At 39.6% G+C, this 23176-nt stretch overlaps 1 protein-coding gene across 1 annotated transcript in view; it reads right to left on the reverse strand.

The window, feature by feature from the left end:
• Positions 1–17711: 17711 nt before the first annotated feature.
• Positions 17712–23176, reverse strand: part of Adamtsl3 (ADAMTS like 3) — a 306645-nt gene continuing 301180 nt past the window's right edge. The window contains exons 29-30 of the mRNA XM_052186018.1: positions 20122–20333; positions 17712–19591 (exon numbers count right to left, since the gene is read on the reverse strand). Of these exons, the coding sequence (XP_052041978.1) occupies positions 19485–19591; positions 20122–20333 (319 nt within the window). The 3' untranslated portion in view covers positions 17712–19484. The remainder of the gene's footprint in view (positions 19592–20121; positions 20334–23176) is intronic.

Genomic DNA, 23176 nt, shown 5'->3' on the forward strand with positions numbered 1-23176 from the left:
CCTCAAACTCAGAAATCCACCTGCCTCTGCCTCCCAAGTGTTTACCACCACTGCCCAGCAGACATAAAGCATTTTAAGGAGGCAATGTTGTCTTGCGAAATGCATTCACCCCATGTGAAACAAACTCAGCATTATTCCCCAACACTGGAGTGAATTGGTAACAGCTGTACTAGTGGGTGGTCCTTAGTTACAATGGTTGTCATGGTAGAGAGAAGAAGCCAGAAATTTATAATACTGCAATAGAATAAGAGGAATTAATATAGTGAGGGATCAGTGGATAGGTGAAGGTCATTGTGCTGATATACAAGAATAGGTACAATTTGAAGATGTGATCAGAGGAAAGTGTCATTTAGCAGCTTAAAGAGCTTGGGACAAAGTTGGGGTGGGGGGAAGGAAATAAATCCACATCATTTAAAAAAATTACACAAAGCTCCAGAGAAGCCTTCACTGGTTTTATTTTATTTATTTTATTTTATTTTATTTTATTTTATTTTATTTTATTTTTACAAAGATTGATTTTAGCAGTAAATAAGACCATATTGTACCCTGACAAAAGACAGGTGTTAATACAGACCCTAGCACTTGAAAATGTGAATGCACAGTATAAAAACATAAGATCACTGAAGGAATGGGCAGTACCTATGGATGAATGGATAAAGGGTATGAATGATATTGATTCTACCATATAACATCCTAATATAAGAGGTCAAGGAAAAGTAAAAATCTCAGATATCAAAATGCCTGGTGTTTTAATTAGGGGAAATATGGGCATTCAAAAATTTCTGAACAGGGTATCTATAAAGGCAATGGCTTTTTAAAATATAAATCATAAAGAAGGCTCAGGCTTCCAAGAATGTGCAAATGATGCAAGATTTGCCATTGTACCAAAGAATGTAGATCCAAGAGAAAGATCCAAGGCAATTTCTTGCTGTCTAGAATGATACGGGGGCCTAGTTTGAGGCCCCACAACAAAATGTATGAGCCATTTTCCTCTTGTCAGCCAGGCAATAACAAGCAAGCAGAAAAAAACTCAATTAAATTTTGCAAATTTAATGCATGCAAACTACAGGCAATGGTGTTCTAGACTTGGTCTTAGATAAACATCTTACACCATACCCAAAAGGTCAGTGTTATGAAATATCCACTGGAGTTTATGGTCCCTCAGGGGAAGTAGGAATGAATGATTTTGAGAAGAAGCAGTTTGACTTCCCAAGGATTCATTGTGCATCCAGGAATTATAGATGAAGATTTCCAAGGAGAAATCAAAATCATGGCTTATGTAAAATATATGAAACTTAACACAGGTGATAGCATTGCTTAGTTGCTGCTGTTTCCCTATATCAAAGGCAAAGCTGCTTCAACAGAAAGATCAGGGTGGTTTAGAAATACTGAAAAATATGTGTTCTGGCAAACAGTTGTTAATGATCAGAGGCCAAAATTAACATTACAAATAGTGACATTGAAGTAGAAGGTTTTCTGGATACAGAATCTGATTCAGAAGCTATCATTCACAAAAATTTTGGAATTCAGAATGGCCACTTCAAAAGGCTTATACACAATTTCTTGGAATTGAGAAGTTGTCTCGGATAAAACAAAATGTGATATGTATAGGACCCAAAGGTCAAATAGTAATAGTAAGACCTTATGTGGCTGACATAACATTCAATTTATGGGGCTAAGATTTATTTTAGCAGCGGGGAACTCAGCTTAATATTTTCTTAATACCAGATGATCCCTAAAATAAGGGATGAAATGGAAGATGCTTCAGGGAAAGATACTGAAAATGGCATTGAATACATCCACAGAGTGTAGATTGTCCAAAAACAGGACACAGTATGGATTGAGTGAAATTCCATATTTATAATGGTTGGGGCACTACTGAAATTATACCAACATCCTTACCCTTAAAATGTTTGACTAACAAAGCCGTGTGAGTAGAACAAATGCCCCTAATTAAAGAAAAAAGCACAGGAACTTGAACAGTTGCTACAAGAGTATCTGGAGGCTCAACATATAGAAGAGTCTATTAGCCCATGGAATTCTCCTGTATTTATTATAAAAAAGAAATCAAGGAAATAGAGAATATTAACAAGTTTGAGAACAGTGAGTAGAGTAATTCAACCAATGGGTCTGATATAGCCTGGAATTCCTTTACCTTCTTTATAACCTAAGACATGGACTATGGTACTAAATGTTTTAAAAGACTTCTTTTTTTTTTTTTAATATCCCCTTGCAAGAGCATGATAAGGAAAATTTTGCCTTTCACAGTGCCTACATATTATAATGCTATAATGCTCAATCTGTGAAAGGTACTGGTGAAAAGTTCTTCCACAAGGAATGTTAAAAAGTCCAACTTTATGTCAATATTTTGTGCAAAAACCACTAGAAATAATTCATAAGCAATTTTCTCAACCCATTATTTACCATTACATAGATGATACTTTGTTGGCTGATTCAGATGCAGATACTTTAGAGAAAATGTTTGGTGAAATGAAAAGAATTTTACCTTGTTAGAGTTTGAAGATTACTTCTGAAAAATACAGAGAGGAGATTCTATCCACTATCTAGGTTATAAAATACATCAACAAAAAATCCAACCACAGAAGATAAAGATCAAAAGAGATCAGTTGTGAACTCTTAATGGGGCTGGAGAGATGGCTCAGCAGTTAAGAGCACTGACTGATTTTCCAAAGGTCCTGAGTTCAAATCCCAGCAACCACATGGTGGCTGACAACCATCTGTAATGAGATCTGACTCCCTCTTCTGGTTTGTCTGAAGACATCTACAGTGTACTTACATATAATAAATAAATAAATCTTTAAAAAAATTAATGGGAGATAGCAATTGGATACAGCCTATCATTGGATTAACGACTCAAGTGTTAACTAATTTGTTTCAAACATTACCAGGAGATTCAGACTTAGACATTCCAAGACAACTAATGAATAATACAGAGAAAGAGGTAACTTCAGTAGAAAAGTGAATGCAAGATTTATTCTGTGGATCACATAGATTCTGAACTGGACTCTATTTTGGTTATTTTGTCTTTGACTCATTCTCTACTGGGCTCATTATACAAAGGGAAGATAGTAATTTAGAGTGGAGCTTCTTAGCACATAAACAAAGAAAACATTAAACATTTATTTAGAAAAGGTTTCTTATTTAATTATAAAAGGAAAAATAGGAATATGTTAATTGTCAGAGATAGACTGAGGATAGATTGCAGTGCCTTATACTAATACTGAGATTACTTCATTATTGGTAGTCAGTGAAGATTAGCAAAGAGCTTGTAGCAACTATTTGGGAGAAATTAACAGTAAATATCTTCTAAAGTTTATAAAAATAGCTAATTAGATTCTTTCATGTATTATAAAAGGAATGCCATTTTCTGATGCACCTTCATTTTATACTGATGCAATTAAGTTGGGAATGGCAGGCTGTAAGTCAGATAAAATAAGCAAAGTAGTTCAAAGCCCATATACTTCAGTTCAAAAATCAAAGTTATATATAATTCTAATGGTATTAGTAAAATTTCCTGAATCTCTTAATATAATTACTGACTCTCAATATGTAGAGAGAGTAGTTTTGCACATAAAAACTACTGAATTCTTGATAATTTAGTATTAACATCATCATTTATACAACTGCAACAGACAATTTGAAACAAATTATCCATTATATATCACCCATATTCAGTCTCATGCAGACTTGCCAGGTCCATTTGTACAAGGAAATGAAGAAATTGACCAATTATTAACAGGAAATGTGTTAGAAGCTTAAAAATTTCATGAGAAATACCACATTAACCATAAAAGGTTAAATAAAAAATTCTATCACCTGGCATCAAGCCAAAGAAATTATGAGGAAAATATCCTACTTGTTCTTTGTATAACCATATTGTATTACACGCTGGAAGTATCCCTAAGAATATCAAAAGAAATGAAACCTGGCAGATAGATGTGTTTCATTTTGCAGAATTTGGAAAATTAAGCTTTTTACACCATCCCCTTGAGACATCTTCGGTGTTTCAATGGGCAACTGCTTTCAGTAAAAGGCTGTGATCCTGTAGTTACACACTTACTGGAAATAATGGCTATTATGTGGATACCTGTACAAATTAAGACTGACAGTGATCTCACATATGTCCCTAGTAAGATGAAGCAATTCTTTGCATATTATAATATTAAGCACATTACAAGTTTACCACACAATCCTACCAGGCAAGCAGTTGTAGAAAAATCTGATTATACCTTAGAAAAAATGCTTATAAAACAAAAAGAAAGAATAAAGACCTCCCCCCCAGGATAGACTAAATAGTGCTCTGTTAACTTTAACTTCCATAAACATTAACAAGAAAGGAACAACATCAGATGAAAGACAGTGGGCTATAGAAAAAACATTGTAATTATGTCATCCTATATACTATAAGGATGTGTTAACATCAGAATGGGAATCAGAGAATGTATTGTGGTGGTGTGTTTCTGCTCAGATGGAAGGGTACCCAGGGACTAGGAAGCCCAGGAACCACACAGCTCAGAGAGAAAGCCTCCTCAGCAGAGGCATTGCAGCCTCCAGGAGCTCAGGAGCACCAGTTCCACTCCTTCTTTGATGCTTCTTTTCTTCATTGATTCTTGGCTTCTTCCAATGTAGAAGCCAAAAGTCTCATAAAAGAGATATATTGGAGGGTCCAGGGTATGGATAGATGAATCCATGGACAGCTGCCCTCTGCTCCTGGGAGCAGATTGCAAGGAATCAGACAAAGAACAGTGCTTATAAAGGATTTCTTTGGGGTTGGAGCATTTCAGGGTAGAGACTTACAGACTGAGGATTTGTGGGATTTTGAAGTCCTGAGCTTGGTGAGCTCAGGGATTGGTGGGATTTTGTGGGAAGCTCAGGGATTGGTGGGTTGTCCTGCTCAGGGGTTGGTGGGTTTGTTTGTTTTTTCCACTCCCTTTTCCCTGCATCTTGCCCATGGGTTGGGATGGGGAGTCCTTCCCAGCTGCAGGTAACTTTGGCTGAGTTGCCCTCTCTGTGGAGTGGCTTAGGGAGGCTGAAGAGGAGGTGCTGCCACTAATGGACAGCTCCTGATTGGTGTTGTCCGAGGTTGTAGTCCGAGGCAGGAAAGGTGTCCACTAATGGACAGCTCCTGATTGGTGTGTCCGAGGTTGTAGTCCGAGGCAGGAAAGGTGTCATCACCATAGACAGCTTCTCATAACAGCAGGCTGAGGCATGAAAGAGGTCAGAACCATGGACAGCTCACTAGCGCAGCTCCAACTGGAGAGGGAAAGATGAGTCACTGTAGACAGCTCCTGTGATGGCTGTAGGCTGAGGAGATGTGGTGCTGCCTTCTTGACAGGAGCTGGCTTTTTTTTTTTTTTTTTTTTTTTTTTTTTTTTTTTTTTTGAGAGCCCCGAGGATTTTACCACCACCATAGGCTGGGGAAGGAAAGAGGGGCCAACCCCCACTTTGACACTTTGGGGACTACTTTGAGGACTCAGATTTGTTTACATAGCCACAGGAAACAAAAAGTTGTGGATACCATTAAAACTAATAAAGCTCAGAGTTGAGCCAGAGAAATCTTCTGATTGGAACAATTGGTCTTCTGAAAACCAAAAAGAAAAAAGAAAACACCAATCACTGCCTTCCCCTGCCAAACAGAAAAGCTTGGATAAGAAACCTTCGCACCTAACCAATTACAGGCCTGTAAGCAGAACTTTGGTCTTCTGCAATACAGTCCATCCTCAATGCAGAGTAACACCAGGGCTATGAGCTGCTCTTTAAGACAGACTATGCTGAATACCACATCCTGCAAGCTCAAATAAGGACTACAAGCCAAAGGTTCACAGAGCTGGGGATGGAAATTAAGAGACTTCAGTGAGGAACTCCAGGACACAAGATGCTAGAAGATAAGACACTCTGGGAGTATAAAAGGTTCAAGAAGCAATACTAAAATTATAGGAAAGAGAAGCATTGCATTTAGGCTGTTATCCCAATTGTGGATATGCTCCTGAGAGATCATCAGAAACATTGTATCAGACACCTGAGAACCCTGGAAAGTACATTGGAAAGAATTGAGAGGCAACTTCAAAACTGCATAATTAGTAGCTAAAACAAATGGGGGAAATGTAGCATGAAATATTTTAGGTATCTGCCCCTTTAAATGACCCTTTGCTCTTCAGTGACAGTGGGCTCTTGGACTTCTGGGAAGAGGAGAGGATGTAAAACTATCAGAGGCTGAGAGGTAAGACTGGAAACAGTAAGGAGTTGCAGAGAATAGTAGTAGGGGAGAGAGTAGTGGGACTGGAAAATAGGCAGAAGTGTTGTCAAGAAGGCAGAAGGGTAGGGTCAGAGAAGACAGTTGATGTAGGAAGAAAGAATACTGAGTATGGCTAGAAAAGGAAAAGGGAAGGGAAGGGGGAAAAGAAAGGGAAAGGGAAGAAGGGAAAAGGGAAAAAGGGAAAAAGGGAAAAAGGGAAAAAGGGAAAAAGGGAAAAAGGGAAAGGGGAAAGGGGAGAAGGGGAGAAGGGAAGAAGGAAAAGGGAAGAAGGGAAAAAGGGAAAGGGGAAAGGGGAGAAGGGGAGAAGGGAAGAAGGGAAAGGAGAAAAGGGAAGGGAAGGGAAAAGAGAAGGGAAGGGGAGAAGAGGAGAATTCTGAGGAGTGAAAGTAAGAGGCAGATGAAAGTGACTCAGCTGGTCAACTATGAAGAGAAGACAGCTGGTGACAGTTGAGCCAGGAGAAGCCAGAGAAGATATTGTTAGGAGACAAATATTGTTAGGAGAAGATATTGTTAGGAGACAGATAAAAGAACCCGGGAAGAACCCACAAACCACATAATTAAAGAATAAAAGAAAAAATAAAGAACAAAAGGAAACATTGACCAAAAAGTTACAGACCACAGCGTATTGTGCTGACTCTAAGAGAACACTCTGAAGATTTCACCTCAGTGATGATGGTTTCTTATTAATAAAAGATGATATTTCAGCCTACCTGACTCAGAAGCTACAGATCTTTAATCGAAATATATCACACAAATAGTTCTGACACTTACTTCCCTCTGAAACTTCACAAGCCAGAATTCCATCATTTGCACTTGAAACTCGTACCTTTCAAGCTTCCATACAACAGCCAATTAAGTTTGAACACTTAGTGGCTTTTCCAGCCCAAAGTTCCAAACACATGACCAGGTTTGTCACATCAATACCTGTGGTTTAAATACCAATTTCTGTTCCAGTTTGCTTTCTGTTTCTGTGATAAACACATAACCAAAAGAAAACTGAGGAGAAACATGTTTATTTCACGTTACAGCCAATAGTCTATAGTGAAGGGAAGTCTACAGAAATTCAAGGAAGGAACTTAGAAACAGGAACAGAAGCAGAGATTGTGGAAGAACTCTACTGGCTTGCTCGACCTACTTTTTAAAATTAAACCTAGGAACGCCTGCCCAGAGGTAGCAACACCAACAATGTCTCCAATATCAATCATTAAAATTGAAAAAATGCCTCTGGGGTTGGAGACATTACTCAGTGGTTAGAATACTTGCTGTGGACCTAGAGCCATATGGTTCATAACCATTCCTCAATTCCTTTTCCAGGAAATCCATAGCCTCTTCTGGGCCTCTGCACCAGGCATGCATATGCTCCACATACATACATACACACAGGCAAAACCACATACACATAAAAGAAGTTAACTTTTAAAATGCTTAACAGATGTACTTACAGACCAGTTTGATGGAGGTGTTTTCTGAAATGAAGTTCTGGCTTCTTTCATGACTCTAGTTTGTATCAATCTCTCTCTCTCTCTCTCTGTGTGTGTGTGTGTGTGTGTGTGTGTGTGTGTGTGTGTGTGTGAGAGAGAGAGAGAGAGAGAGAGAGAGAGAGAGAGAGAGAGAGAAGAAATTTCTTAGGAGTCAGGTGTTTTTCTTCCACTATGGGCTCTGGACTGACTTCTGACTTCAGATCATCAGGCTTGCTGGGCAAGAACTCGCCCCTATTGAGCCCCCTGGCCAGCCTGCTTTCACTTCTACAATGTCTCTGGGAGTCCTGTAGTGTAGGGAAACAAGACCACAGGCTCACAAAGTAGAAACAGATTTATATAAAAGAATGACATCTATGGGCTTTGGGTGCTCATGCACTCGTGGACATGCATGACTGTTAAACATGCACAGCCTGTAAAAGCTCCTGGTGGCCAAAGTTAGACAATTTGAGCAACAAAATAATGTGGGAATTTCCCCATGCCTTTTACTGAAGTGGAATATATACAGTGCATAATTTGTCTTTATAATTTTAAGTGTGTAGTTCAGTGATAATATTTAATGGCATGCAACATCATTACCGACCATCATTTTTTCTTTTAATTTTTAAGATTTTATTTATTTTTTTTTACTAAAAGAGATTTAAATTTATTTCATATTTTATTGAACATATAGTTTTTCATACAATACATTTTGATTTTGGTTCCCCTATCCTTCCCCTCCCAGATCCCAAACACTTACCCATTTACCCAAATCCACTACTATCCATCTTCGAAAGCTGAACCCCTATGTTCATTAAACCTGACCACCTCTCCTCCCAACAGCTGCCATGAATCACCAGTTTACTTCTGCCTGTGTGGACCAACTAGAATAAGTTACATATGTTGAGTCATTCTTGACCTTTTTTGACAACGACACTTCTGAAGAGTACTGTTCTGGGATTTTGTAGGATGTACCTTAATCTGGGGTTATCTGAGATTTTCTTGTGATTAGGTTTAAGGGGCTAAATTAAAGGTTAGATTAAAAAGATCTTTCTTTAATGATTGTTCTGTCATTCGCTGATTGCAGCTACACATGTCTAAATTCCTCTCCAAATTATTTCACATGACAGAGAATAAGAGTGTTCGTGTGGGATCCAGTTACACATGGAAACATGGAACAAACCTGGAAGTCCTCATTCTACTCAAGCAAATGAAAAGCTAAACAGATTGAAAAAGAACAATCCTTCTTGGAACTGGAAAAGAGGACAGGGTATAAGAAGATGCCAGGTGCCAGAGTTAGGTGAATTCAGGGGCTAGAACTTAGCACAGAAGCCAGGAAAGAACAGAGGAAATGGGTGGAAAAGCTTGAAATGTAATTGTCTCAGCCATGCTAAAACTTGAGAGTTAAATTCCAGAGGACCCAGTTCTCAGAAGGGATACCCAATTTTTATGTGACTTGCCTCCAGGAGTTCCAGATTCTCACAATAAATATAAGTATAAAATAAATATAATGACCTCATGCTTCCCTTAGGAAAGGAGAAATGTCATTCTTGAAACATTTCTGAGCTCTCTGTTCATTGTTTTACCCCTCAAGAGAAGCTCCTTAACCAGGCTTAATTATGCCCATTATGGACAAAGGGCATAATTAAGAAACCAGAAGAACAGGAACAAAAGAAAAGGAAGTTTACAAATGTAAGCCTAGTTCAGTGCTCACCCAAAAGAACCACTGGCCCCAACATTTCCCCTGCTTCTTTGAACAGCCAAGAGGCAACCTCCATTCCCTCTGCTTACAGAGACATCTGCCAATAGTAAACTGAGGCCAAGTCACCACTGAGAGTCCCGGCACAGTGCCCCAGCATTGCTACCTCCATCTCCCACAGCTCTGTGGCCAAACCTCAGGTAGTGGAATGGCTTTGTTGGCTTATAGACAATTCTGTGAGGCTCCACCCAACAGTGACCTAGCAATAGCTTATACCATCAGCTGCCACCAGGTGTGAGCCAGGCACATATAAGAGGAGCCCAGCTCTCTCTCCCCTGTTCCTTCATTCTCTCTCCCACTCTCTCTGTCCGGATATGTTCTCAACTGTGGGAAGCCACTTTATCCAGCACCATTGCCAGATGGAGCTGGCAGGAAAATTTTAGTCCTGGTAAACAACTCTGGCGCATGCGCAACCACAAAGTGACTCAGCACTGGTATGCTAATGAGGTGCACCTTAGTTCTCCTATCACAATGTGACATGCCCCTAAGTGAGAGCTGCTGGGCTATATAAGGGCGGCAAAAGACAGGCTCAGGGCCCCGTGTTGGAGAAGAAAACAAGGTCCTGAAAAAAGCGCTGCAGAGAAGAACCTGGTCTTGTCACGTCTTTCCTTCCTTCCTCAACAAGTCTCTCTCTCTCTCTCTCTCTCTCTCTCTCTCTCTCTCTCTCTCTCTCTCTCTCTCTCTCTCTCTCTCCCCTTTCCTCTCCTCTCCTCTTCCCCATCACCTTTCTCTCTACATCTACCCCTTTCCAGGCCCTGCTCCCCTCCCTTTCCCAATAAGCTTTCTTTATACTAGGCCTGCTGTATGGTGTGATTGGTCAGGGGGATTCCTTGGCTGGCCTGCCAAGTTGTTCTCGCTGCTACCTTATTATACTGCATTATACTGATACTTGATAAAACATAACAGACACGGCATAGATGAGTTCTGTCATCAAAATTAGCCACAGACTACTGTTACACACCTCTGAACCCAACACTGAACTGCGTTCATTTGAATGATGGGAGCTGCATGATGGGGGGTTGCATGTTGGGCCATTTTAAGAAGGCACTCTGACATGGAGGCTGCTACAGCCCTTCATTTTAGGCAGTCAGTTCTTCTATTATTGACCTTGTCAATTGTATGTTTGTACTCAATACATTTGACTTTTTTTCAAAGGGTTTCCCACCTTCTTCAAAGGACCTCCTGATAAAACATCTACAAGAGGGTCATGATATAGCTTCTAAGGGTGATGTTCCCTTCTTTAAAAAGGACTTCCTGATATTGAGGTGACCAGTTAAAGCATAAGTACACTGGGTGTGCAATGCAGGTTCATAGAGGGAAAGACTTCATCTGACGTCTTGTGGAAGTCTTCAGATGAAGAGTCTTAAGAAGGCACCTTAGAGTTTTACTTCTGTGAACAGACACCATGACCAAGGCAACTCTTTAAAGGACAACATTTAATTTGGGCTAGCTTACAGGTTTGGAAGTTCACTCTATTATCATCAAGGTGGGAACATGGCAGTGTCCAGGTAAGCATGGTAAAGGAGGAGCTGAGAATTATACCTCTTCTTCTGAAGGCCACTATAAGAAGATTGGCTTCCAGGATACGGTAAGGATCTTAAAACTCACAGAGACATACTTCTTCCAACAAGGACATACCTACTCCAACAAGGACACACCTCCAAATGGTACCTCCAAAAAGGTACCATTTCAAGCATGTTCAAACCACCACAGAGAGCCAGGCAGAAGAGACAAGAAGGGAAACTATAGAATATTGAGGCAGATCCACCTTAAAGAGGTGATAAACTAATGCACAATGAGAACGAGGATTGAGCTAAAAGAGAGAAAATAGTTCTTTTTTCCTTATAGGCCAAGGAATTGGGCTGGTCTGTTCCAGGTCTTCAAACTCCATTGAAAATTATTAGTCTTGTTCAGAGATTCATGAATGCCAAGGAAAGAGGATTTTTCCCCATTGGAAAGGTCTGTCAAAGAGGCTGTTTTCCTCATCCTTAATTGATGTAGGAGTTGTTATAGGAGAACAAGGAAACCTTTGGATTTTGCCAGAGATTTTTCCCCAACCAGAAATTCTGCTGTGACTCATTTGAGTTTCTTGAGGGTCAAAAGGAGGAGAGAGACAATTCACAAAAGAAACTGGGCACCTCACCCCTCAGACAAGTATGTATCTTATCAAGAGAGATTTCTGGTAACACCAGAGGGTGCTCCTGAAACCCATGCTAGACATGACTGTATACAGAGAAATGGAAATGGGGTTACCAAATATGTAGTGTTGGTGGGTTTGCAAAAAGAATTTGCTCTCCAGAGAGTAAAATGTAACACAGTTTAAATGTATTCTGTAAGAGCACTGCAGGAAATGGCAGTGATAGAATTGCCTGCCTGCAACATGCTGTGGTGGTCCACCATGTTAGTTTCCTAACATTCAATTTCCACTTTGCAAATAATGGCAGTTTGCGGTTTGGTTTTGTATGGAGGCCAGGGCAACAGCACGGCAGTACTAGACTGTGGTTGATTTTGCTTGTCTGTAATCATTTATGCCATTCTGCCACTCATGGCTCAAGAGTTATAGAACTTCTCTGAGAGCTGGTAGTGGTAGAATTGAAGCAAAGGGAGGCCTTGACCTTAGTGATATCAACATCTCTCTAATTGGACTTAAATCCTTCTCAACAAGAGGGAAACTATTGCTGTTAGTACAAACCTAGCCAATTACCCAGGGCTCATGAAGTCATGGGTCTTGAAGAACCTACAAAACCATTTTACTAAACCAGCATAATCCATAAATACAGTCTAAATATTTGTCTTTATACAGGAAAGTGTATTCCTCAACATTCATCAAAGAAACTTCTCCACAAAGGCAGACACCATTACAGAAAATCACAACCAATCAAAATGCAGACTTGTGGAGCCCAGTCCCAAGGGATATGTAATGCAACTCTTGCACCCAAGGCCCAGGGATCATTGCAGGAGGTGTAGAGAATGCAAGAACCAGAGGAACAGAGTTTGGTGTGGAACTATGTCTCCTAGGACTGTCAGAGGCTACACCCATGAATTCTCCCTAATGTAATCATCTAAACATGAGGTAAACAAGGACAACAATAAATATGCTAAAATTTGCAGGGGGATGTTCATGAACTCTCTACACAAATAACTACAGGCAACTAAGGAAGGATGAAAGCAAGATAAATAGTATTACCTAAGGAAGAATACACCCATTAGCTACCCAATACCAATGGTCATCCCTGGAAACATACGCTGAAGTAACATTATACAATCTATCAGTGATCTATATAGATCTATATCAGTGATCTATATAGATGCATGTTACAACAAAAAGAGGCTATGAATTTGAAAGGGGTATATGGCATAGTTTTAAGGAAGGAAAGGGAAAGGGAAATGATGTAATTATATTATTTCAAAGAACAAAATAAGTAATTTAATAAAATGGAGGCCTTGCACACACTCTGGAGCAAGGCCTGCCGGCTTAGACATACTAGCTGTCTTTGCTACATAAGAGGAAGGCAGTGGCCACCATTCTCTGCTGCCTGCAGGGAAGGAGAGCTGTTGGAATCACTGTTCTCCTTTTCAGAGTATTTTCATGCCAGATTTGTATGGTAAAATTTTCTGTTAGGCACCTGTCTTAATTAGGTTTATTTTTTCCTGTGACATAAACCATGAGCCAAAGCAACTTGGGGAAGAAAGGAAAGAAAAGTAAGAGCAGGAATTACACATATAAGTGTAAGGCATGAAAGAGTTATGACATTGGGAGATTAAAATATGGTTATAATGAGGTCTGTAATGAATTAGGCAGGAGCATACAAACAGGTAGAAAATTAAGCAGAGAGAAATATTCTAAGAGAGAGCCACAAAGAAACTTTACATGAGAGGCACAGTAATGGAACTGCTAGCGTGACTGTAGCATTATATGGTTAGTATAATAGTTAGTGGAAAGATTTTTATTGTAACTTAAAGAGAGAAAATATCCAGAACAGAGAGAGAGAGAGAGAGAGAGAGAGAGAGAGAGAGAGAGAGAGAGAGAAAGCACATTGAATAAGGCCATCAGACTGGACAAGAACAGGGCTATCTGCTAGAGAGGATAGGAGGAGAGCAAGAGGAAAGCAAGAGATGATAGACAGACAGACAGACATAAATATACAGATGGATGATTGACACAGATGATGGATGGATGGATAGATAGATAGATAGTGTTGTGAGTATAGCAGGAATATTCCTGCTCAGCTTGACAACCTCTTCTCAGAATTATAAAACTGGGAAGAGAAAAATATTTAAAGAAAAACTTTAAAGAAAAAACAAAAATACTTTTAAAGCTGTGGCAGTGCAATCCATTAGGGTTTGCTGAAGCCAAAGGTAGGAGTATCACAAGTCAAGGCTAGCCTAGGCTACAACTTGGGGCTGAGAGGTGGTTTGGTGGTTAAGAGCACTTCCTGTTCTTGCATAAAAACTGGGTTTGGCTTCCAGCACCTATATGGCTGCTCACAATCACTTTTAGAACCAAGGGATCCAATGCCCTCTTTTGGCCTCCACAAGCACAATCACACATAAGCAAATACATGCATGCAAGCAAACATTCTCACACAGAAAAAGAAATCTTAAAAAATTAAATCCTCCCTAATCACAAATGCATAATTTTCAAGCTTAGAAAAAAATTAAAGATAAAAATACTGAAAGAAAAAAATCTTACCTATAGAGGGATAAAGGTAAAAATTACATTTAATATTTCTTCAGAAACCATGTAGGCAAGAAGAAAAAATTTAAGCAAAAAGAAATTGACAATATGAATAAGCCCATCTATTTAGAATGTTGAGGAAAATCTTCATCTTCAAAAGCAGAGAACAGTAGGCAGAGGTTTGTTCACGGCTCAACTCCACCAAGAACTAAAGGAGAAAATGATTTCAATAATCTTTCTCAAAGGCTGGGAGACTTTCAAATACTTTTGGTAATGTGCTGCTACTCACTTTAAGATGCAAACATCATCCTAAGACCAAAACCAGACAAATATTACAGGAAAACCACACATCAGGACTTCCCATGATCACAAACACAAAAATCCTCAACAAAGTATTAGAAATAGAATCTAACAGTTTATATGATTATTAAACACTATGAATAAATAGAATTTATCCCAGCTTACAAGACTGGTTTAACATTTAAATTTTTGTCAACTCAACTCATGTGTGAAAATTTCAAAATAAATTGAATTAAAAAATTATATCACTTCAGCTATTCATATATAAAATGTCACTAATATGAAATATTTTAATTAAATTGCTATTGAGATTAAATAGATGAGTTAATTTTTAGCTTTTAAAATTATAAGCAACTACAGTGCTACTAAGATTGTAAATTTTGGGAACTGTAGAGATGATGGCTCTCTGGTTAAGAGAGGACTCAAGTTTGATTCCCAAGGTCTGTGTCTGTGCCCTGTAATAGCCTATAACTCCAGCTTTGGGGAGTTAGGATATCTTTGGCCTCTAAATGCACTCATATGAACATACACACACACACACACACACACACACACACACACACTTAAAAGCAATAAAAAAGATTCTGAAATTTAGTTTATTATTATTACACCTTCATGTTCATATGTTTTAAAGAAGGGGTAACTTTTTAGTTATATAATTCCTGTGAGAAAGTAATCGCCCTCTCTTTTCTGTTAATTTTATTTAATACATAAAAAACAGATTTAGGTAAAATATAGTTTTGTTTCTATGGCAAAAAAAAATCTATGACATAAGTAGGCTAAAATAATTACCTGATAAGACCAACTTATTCGGCGATAACATTCAACATTTATTATAAAGACTCTCAGTAACAGAGAAAAACATTCTTCAGATGCACAGACTATACACAAGACTCTTTTAGCTAATATCATGCCCAGGGATAAAAAACTTGCAACATTTCCACTAGATTGGAATCAAGGCAAGAATTTTTTCTCCAAATCCATTTCTAACAGACTAGATGTCTAGGCTAATGGAGTAAGGCAAGAAAAGGAGCTAGAAGCACTTGGGAATGAAAGGAATCAAACTGTTCATTTGTGACACAATAATTTATGTAAAAATTTCTCCCAAACTAAACAACACTTTCCAGAAGGAATAAGTAATTATAATGTTGCCCGTAGAGTTAACATATAAAAGTCAACTACTGACCTGTGAATGTAGCTTTACAGCAGAGTGCTTGCCTGGCTTTGAGTTCAATCCCCAGTACTTGGGGGGAAGGAGTTTATTTTCTACAGGCCAACAGGAAGCAGGTGCAATTTGAACTTTACAAATAACTCTATTTACATTACAATAATTAAAAATTAAGTAATGTAAGTTGAAATCTATGTGTTCAAGATCTATGGAAGAAAGGCTACAGATCTCTGTTAAAAGAACATTTAAATAAAGATGTTCTCCATTAACTAATAGGAGGACCTATTATTATCAAGATGACAATTTTCAACTTAATCTGTGGCTTCATCAAAATCTTAGCAAGTTACTTTATGGATTGTAGGAGATAGTAAGTTCCTGTGCTCTCATTAGGGAAACCAGGAATTTTAAACATGCAGGGTTGTCTCTGGGAAAGGATGTGGTTAATAGCTTCATGACCTCCATGCCATCTGTATGGCCAGGCCACACCTGTCTTCCTAAGACTCTTATGTTTATCTCAGTCAATCTGTAGCATATCCTCCCCAGAACCTTATCTTGAGAATTGTTTACCTTGAGTCTGCTTTCTCTGTTTATCTATAGAGGCTGTCTTTATGAGAGATGTCTTGTGTACTTTACAAATGGGAGCAGATGTGGTTTATAGCCTGGTGACCTTTCCACTGTCTGTATGACTGAGACCACACCAGATTCTTCCTCAGACCTTTAACATGACATATGCACTCAATCTATAGAACCCATCTTTATTGAAAAGGTCACATGCATTTTACAAAGAGTATCAATAATCATGTCTTAAGCTTTGTTGTATACTTTTTTTGAGTTCATTATCACCTGGAAACATTTTTCTAGATTGTGTTGTGCTTAAATATGCCTGAAAGAAATGATCTAGTGTCAGACTCTTTTAAGTTTAAATCAACATCTGCTACTGAGTGAAACTTCCATCTGCCTCATGTGAATAAGATCAATACTGCTGGCCATGGTGTTTGCAGAGAAGCCACCCACAATGGATACTGAGAAAAATGATTTGAACATTACTATGGAGAGGCCAAAGACCCTTACTGGTCAAATAAATATTAAGGGAGAAGAACAAAATCAGTGGAATGACACTGACCAACCTCAAGACTTATCAAAATGATAGCAAATACTGTGGCACTGCTACAAGAACAGACAATAGACCCATCAAACAGAACACAGGACGTGGACATAGACCCATACAAACACATGGAGTGAGTTTTTAAAAATGATCAGAACTAGTACTGGATATGGAATGCCTAGACATATACATGCAAGAAAAAAGGCCAGACACACATAGAATAGGCATCCTTTACAAAATTAAAGAGGGAAAAATAGAGTTAAAAGAAGAGAGTCTTTTAGTATAATAAAATGGACATACATTCTACATTTGCCAAGATTCATAAAATGTGCAGTGCCAAAAACAAACCCTAAGAGAAACTACAGCATTTCAGTTATGGTGCAACTCTATAGATTCATAGGTTATAGAAAATGTAGAAATACAGAGGGATATTGCGAACAGGAGAGGTTATGTTTTGAGACAAGGCATGTACTAAAATTTGTACTTCCTGCTCTCTACAGATGTTGCATCTACTTTTGTGCCTGTCAGTTTTCTATCCCAGGCTTCTCCTTAATTTTGCTATGGTCAAAATATTTTTAAAAGTATGATTCACAAAGAGATAAAGAATTAAGCTATGGAATCAGAGTGAATTTCTATGATGGCTCCTTCCATAACACATACAGGGGACAATCTGGGATATCAACTCAACTAAAGGAGCTCCAGGACTAACAAGGGGACAGGTGAGAAGACAGCTCCAATGTTTAGCAAAAGCACAATACAGAGAAGCCACCAAAGATTCTATTAGATACTAAAGGTAAATTTATTTTTGAATTAAGGATCATCAAAGGGAAACATTATCTCTCATGTTATAAAAAAACAGTAGTAAAATACAGTACACAGGAATGCCATTTGAATGTTAACAAGACTAAAGTATGATAACAATTGAAAATAGGTTATTTTTTAATGTTAAATACAAAGGTGAAGCAGTTTAATAAGAAATTTTTGTTAGTATGAAAAATATATGTCCCATGTCTTTATTATATACTGTACAAAATAAAATATTGCACCTTGGAGTCATATAATAAATATATACAAAGAATATTTTACAAATGACCTTTCTTTTAATTTAATAAGTTCAACAATCGAATGTGATTGCTGACTAACAACTCAAGGGCTGGTGTGCTCTTTTCTTTCCCCTGTCTGTTCCATACCACCAAACCCTCCACCTACAGTAGTGATTATCCCAGTGTCGGTGAGGCTGAAGTTGGAATGTGAGAGAGACCTGTGCTCAGAAGATGGCAGAGAGGCTCAGCAAGCCTCTCTACAAACAAATCCAAAGCCACAATGTGCCATTCACATGTTGATCAGGAGGTAGGTCCAACACAACCTGCCTCAGGAAAGGTCGTGTGCCAGGAGGCTGTGGGCATGTGTGCAAGCACCCGGGACACTGAGGAAAGAAACACAACCACTTATTTTGTGTGTGTGTGGGGGGGGGGGGCGGGGTGTAGCATCTAAAGCTACAATTGGTAAAATATCATGGAAAGGTCCCTATAGCCAAATCAGTTGTAGGAGTTGACATTGATTGCTAGCCTGACCCGTCCCCAGGAGCAACAGTTTACCTCAATGTCATGAACAGCAGCCTTGGTCTGAGAGACCCAACCCCAAACTGCAGCCCTTAACCTTAAAGGCAGCCTGGTCTTAGCCCTAATGTGCCTTCCCTTCTCATCTGACTGAATCCTAGTGCTAGTCCAAGATGAATTCAACCCTTCTTCCCCAAAGCACACTCCAAACCCCAGCTCTAGATCCTAACCCCAAATTGTTATTTCCACCATAATGCTAATGGACTTTGGATGTATTGACAAAAATCAGCTCAAATTAAAATAATCATTTACCATAAACAATTCTTTCAACTATTACATTTCTTATTTAGATTATTCTCTTATATACTTTCCAAAATAAAAATCCCCAGGAATATTATTGTATGCATAAATTACATCTAGTAAGACTTTGATCTCTGATTGTGTGCAAGAAAATAGTGCTTAGATAAAGTTTCATTCACAGCTCTTAAAAGAAAGCTTTGAATATACTACAATATCAGTGGAAAAGGTTAGCTTTTCCTCTTCTTTGATTTCCAAGATGCCTTATTTGGTCACAGATAGGTTTCTATAGTTATGAAAGTGGCAGCTGTATCTACTGTGTTTTCTTTCATAGTTGCTTTAAGAGTGAAGACAATATGTCATCTGTGGAGAATCCTTGGCTCAGTTGGTGTTATAAGCTGTCCATGGAGGTTGTCTCCTCTTCACATAATAAACATAAGGATCTAGAGATACGCCATTAGTGCCATCATCTGAAAGGCTACTGGCCAGAACCTTTAAAACATAAATACCAGATATATGTGTTGAAACCCTACAACTCAAGAGAAGTCCTCAGTTGCAGTCTTCAGGATGGCCCGTTCTTTGCTGGTCTACAAAGCACAGCAGTTGATGACATGTTTGTGACGAGGTCCCGAGAGCAAGGGCACAGCTGCTGATGCATTTATGTTAGTCCTAGATGGCATCCTTTACAGGAACTGGAGTTAAAAAACAACCACTGGAAAAGTTAACCTTACAAAACAGTATCAGGTACTGTCTCTGCATTAACCTGCACTTCATCATAGTAACTACAGACTTTAAGAGTACGTGGTTTTGAACCAGGGATATGGGGAAAGAGCCTCTCTTGCTTTCGTTTCTCACCACAGCAGCATCACAAGCTTTTCAGAACGTTACCCTTCTTGACATGACTGGCAGCACTTTTGTTTGTAGAGGGCCAGAGAGCACAGGTTAAGGTGCCTTACGAACAGACAGTAGTGAGTTGTGTCTGTGCAGTTTCCTGAAAAAAGAGAGAGAGGGAAAAGATCCCACACCACGGGTTCATTAGGGCGTGAGCAAGCAACGAGGCCTGCCTGGGGCTACTGCTCTGGGCTCACATCAGACACACAGTGGGCTCCCTTCTCCACATGGCCAACTGGCTTCCTGAGGTGCCCAGAGTATTCATTCCTGTGGTCATCACAGGTCCTCTGACCAATACTACTTCTCTCAGTGCTGAGGGCAGAGGCTGGTTTTTTTGTAGGGTCATGGGCCCCTTGGAAAATTTATGAATGTCTCATACTTATCCCATAGAAAAGTAACACATAGTTACATTCACTATGTAATGTTAGGACATTTGTTCATCTGTATGAGCCCCACTGGGTTGGTTTTAGCAGAGGAGACTGCAAAGGAAAATGTGTGTGGAGTGGCTGCTGCTACTTCAAGAATCAATGCTGCTGCCCACAACCCCACCCCTGGACAAGGAAGGCACATTAGTGTCCCAGTTTTGACCAGGCTTCTGGGGAGCTGGTGATACCTGAGAGGGGTACGTACTATCACAGGAAGGCCCGAGACAGTGCCTCCAGGAAGCTGGTTTCATCTGCACACAGTATCTGTCAGCCACCGGTTTGCAGCTCCCTGTGTGAATGCAGTCAACTTTGCGAGACTGGAAACCCCTGCCACAGACTGCGGTACAGGGCTTCCAGGGACCCACGCGCCAACATGCCTCACACGGCCCCGAGGTGCAGTTCCTTCTAAAGGCAGGTCTGAAATGAAAAAAAAAGATGTTTATGTATATATGCACACACACACACACACACACACACACACAATGGGAGAAGATGCCACTGTTTGCTGCCATTTTGATCAAGCCCTTTCTCCTTCTCTGAATTAAATGTATGAAAGGCTTCCTTAGAAAACTGATTTGTACTGTCCATGGCTCGCTAAGCAGAGTAGTAGGGCAATCTGACCATAATAAAGATAGATACTTCAGAATATAGACCCAGATGCTGGGAATAATCCTATAGTCCACCCACAGTATCACTAGATATGCCAGGAAGGCTTTGGAAATTGACAAAGACATTTGATAAAAAGGAACAGAGGAAGACTTATGAGAAAATAGTCAATAAGCATTTATTTAAACTTTAGTGTGTCAAACACATGGGTATAAAAAAGAAGAAATGGGTGAAATGAAGTTGAAGTATATGAAGAGGACTGGCTGAGCTGGAAGTGTGAGGCAGGAAGAGAGCCATGCCCTGTGAGATGCCAGTGAGGAGTGCCCACATGCAGGTGGATGCAGGGAACAGCAATGGGGTGTGAAATTACTGCAAAGGAGTCCTGACCACCAGGAAAGGCTTTGGTGCTCTGCTGATGGCCAGCACAAGGTCTCTACATCTTAGCATATTCTATCTAAAACCAAGACCTGAGCTGGGCGTGGGGGAACATGCCTGTTAACTCCAGTTACTTGGGAGTCTGAAGTAGGAGGACTCAGAGGTCAAGTTCTACCTCAGTTACAGAAGGGCAAAATTTAGAATAAGTAAGTAAAGTAAATAAACAGGGATATTCTTAGTGGTAGATCAAATGTATGCACAAGGCCTTAGGTTCAATTCCCAACAGTGGTACACACACACACACACACACACACACACACACACACACAAGATATGAACCCTGCTTCTATGCTATTCAGTTTAGAGTAATAATGACATCATTACATAATACCTGAGGCTGAGCATCACACTGCTCCCCTACCCAAACATGATCTGACAAGATACACAAAAAAGGCACACCCAACAAGCTGCATGTTCCCAGGGACTTCCTATTTCAAATCAATGCATAACCCAAGAATAGACTCTCCTGGCAATCTAGAGCAGACCAGTTTAGACACACAGAGTTACTACCATAATAAACCACTTGAACATTGCTTACAAGCCTTATATTGCTGTTGATAAGCCCCTGAAAATACTGCACTATCAACAAGAATGCATATGCCAGCAACCTTGCATGCCGAGTGGTGTGTGGTCATAGTTACATTTAGGTCGCATGTAGACTTGTCACCAGTGAGTACAGAGACCAAATACATTTGGAAGGTGGGGTCTAAAACATAAAGACACTCAGTGGTGGCTGATGTCTGGAAAGATCGTGACCTCAGAGGACAGCATCTCAGTAGACTAGGGATTTTTCTTCTTGTTGCCAAGGACATATTGCCATGGAAGGTACCTGTGAAAGGTAGGAGACAATTTCTGCTCCTGTAGTTAAGTAGTTGCCTTTCTCTTTGAAATCTCGAAGATGTAGAACAAGACGTGAAGCTTGGGATAATAATGTTTGTCACACAGACCAGCGAGGTGGAAGGCTATTTAGAAAAAGCCAATAACTAAGCCCAAAACAAAATGCTGCAGAGAATGAAGCAGTATAGGGCAAAATCAGAACAGGGAAGTGGGAAGGGTTGGGTGGGAAAACAGGGGGAGGGAAGGGGACTGATGGGACTTTCGGGGAGTGGGGGTCCAGAAAAGGGGAAATCATTTGAAATGTAAATAAATATATCAATAAATTAAAAAAAAATGCTGCAGAGAAAAGGACAAGCCAATGACATCCCATTCTCCAGGTATAGTCATGCTGGATCTGCTGGAAGCCCCATTGGACTCTCTGGCCATTACTGTAACTAATTTACAGTTTATTCATATCATTGGAAGGAAAAGAAAATGGAGAAACTTATGACAACCTGACTTGGAAGAAGTGTTATACAGAGTGGGAAGCAATACTTGAATTTGCCAGCAGGCGGAGACACCATTCCAGGGTTTAACTAGGAAACTATGCTATCGTATTCAATTGGTTCTAAGGTTTAAAAAGAGGAGCCAGGGAGGATTTTCTTGTTAATTTCTTTTGTTTTCCCCAGTGGGTATGCCCCAAAGTTGAGTCACTTGACCAACAGTGCAGACTGAATACTCCCTGGCCTTCTACTGCAGAGGTTAGATACCTACAAAAAACAAACAAAAAACCAAACCAAACCAAACCAAACCAAAAACAAAAAAAGAACAACGACAAAAGAAAACAATTGAACACACATCCAAAGAACAGAATTAAGAGGACAGTAAACAGATGAACACAAGTGTTAGGTGATCTGTCTTATTAATAAGGCTTTGCTCTCTCTGCAGATATCAAAGTTGGCTTTTGTTGTTTCCAACCGAAAGAGACTTAAGTAATTTAAGTGTTTACTCTTGGTTGAAGGCAAGTCCTTCCTAAATACAAAGGATGAGGGTCCAAGAGAACTGTAAAACCAAGCCAGGATCTCTTGGGGGCTGTAAAGGATGCTGAGGGGCATCTAATCTGAGAGCAGGGACATCCAAGTCAGATGGAGATCGTACTGACAACAACACTATAAATACAGCTGGGCCTCATGTGTTTGCAAATATATGATGGCAGCAGGGATCCTGAATTGATGAGTCTATTAGCTTGCCTCCACTTCTCTCTATATCCTTGCTTCAAAGAATCTTTGCCCTACCAGCCAGATCAATTCTAAAGGCTGTCAATGGAGCCCAAGCCTGACTATCAGAAATAGAAGTGGACAGCATTACAAAGATGTAGGCTGCCAGAAAAATCTCCTGAAAAA

Source organism: Apodemus sylvaticus, chromosome 1 (assembly GCF_947179515.1).
Source record: "Apodemus sylvaticus chromosome 1, mApoSyl1.1, whole genome shotgun sequence".
Classification (NCBI taxonomy): Eukaryota; Metazoa; Chordata; class Mammalia; order Rodentia; family Muridae; genus Apodemus; species Apodemus sylvaticus.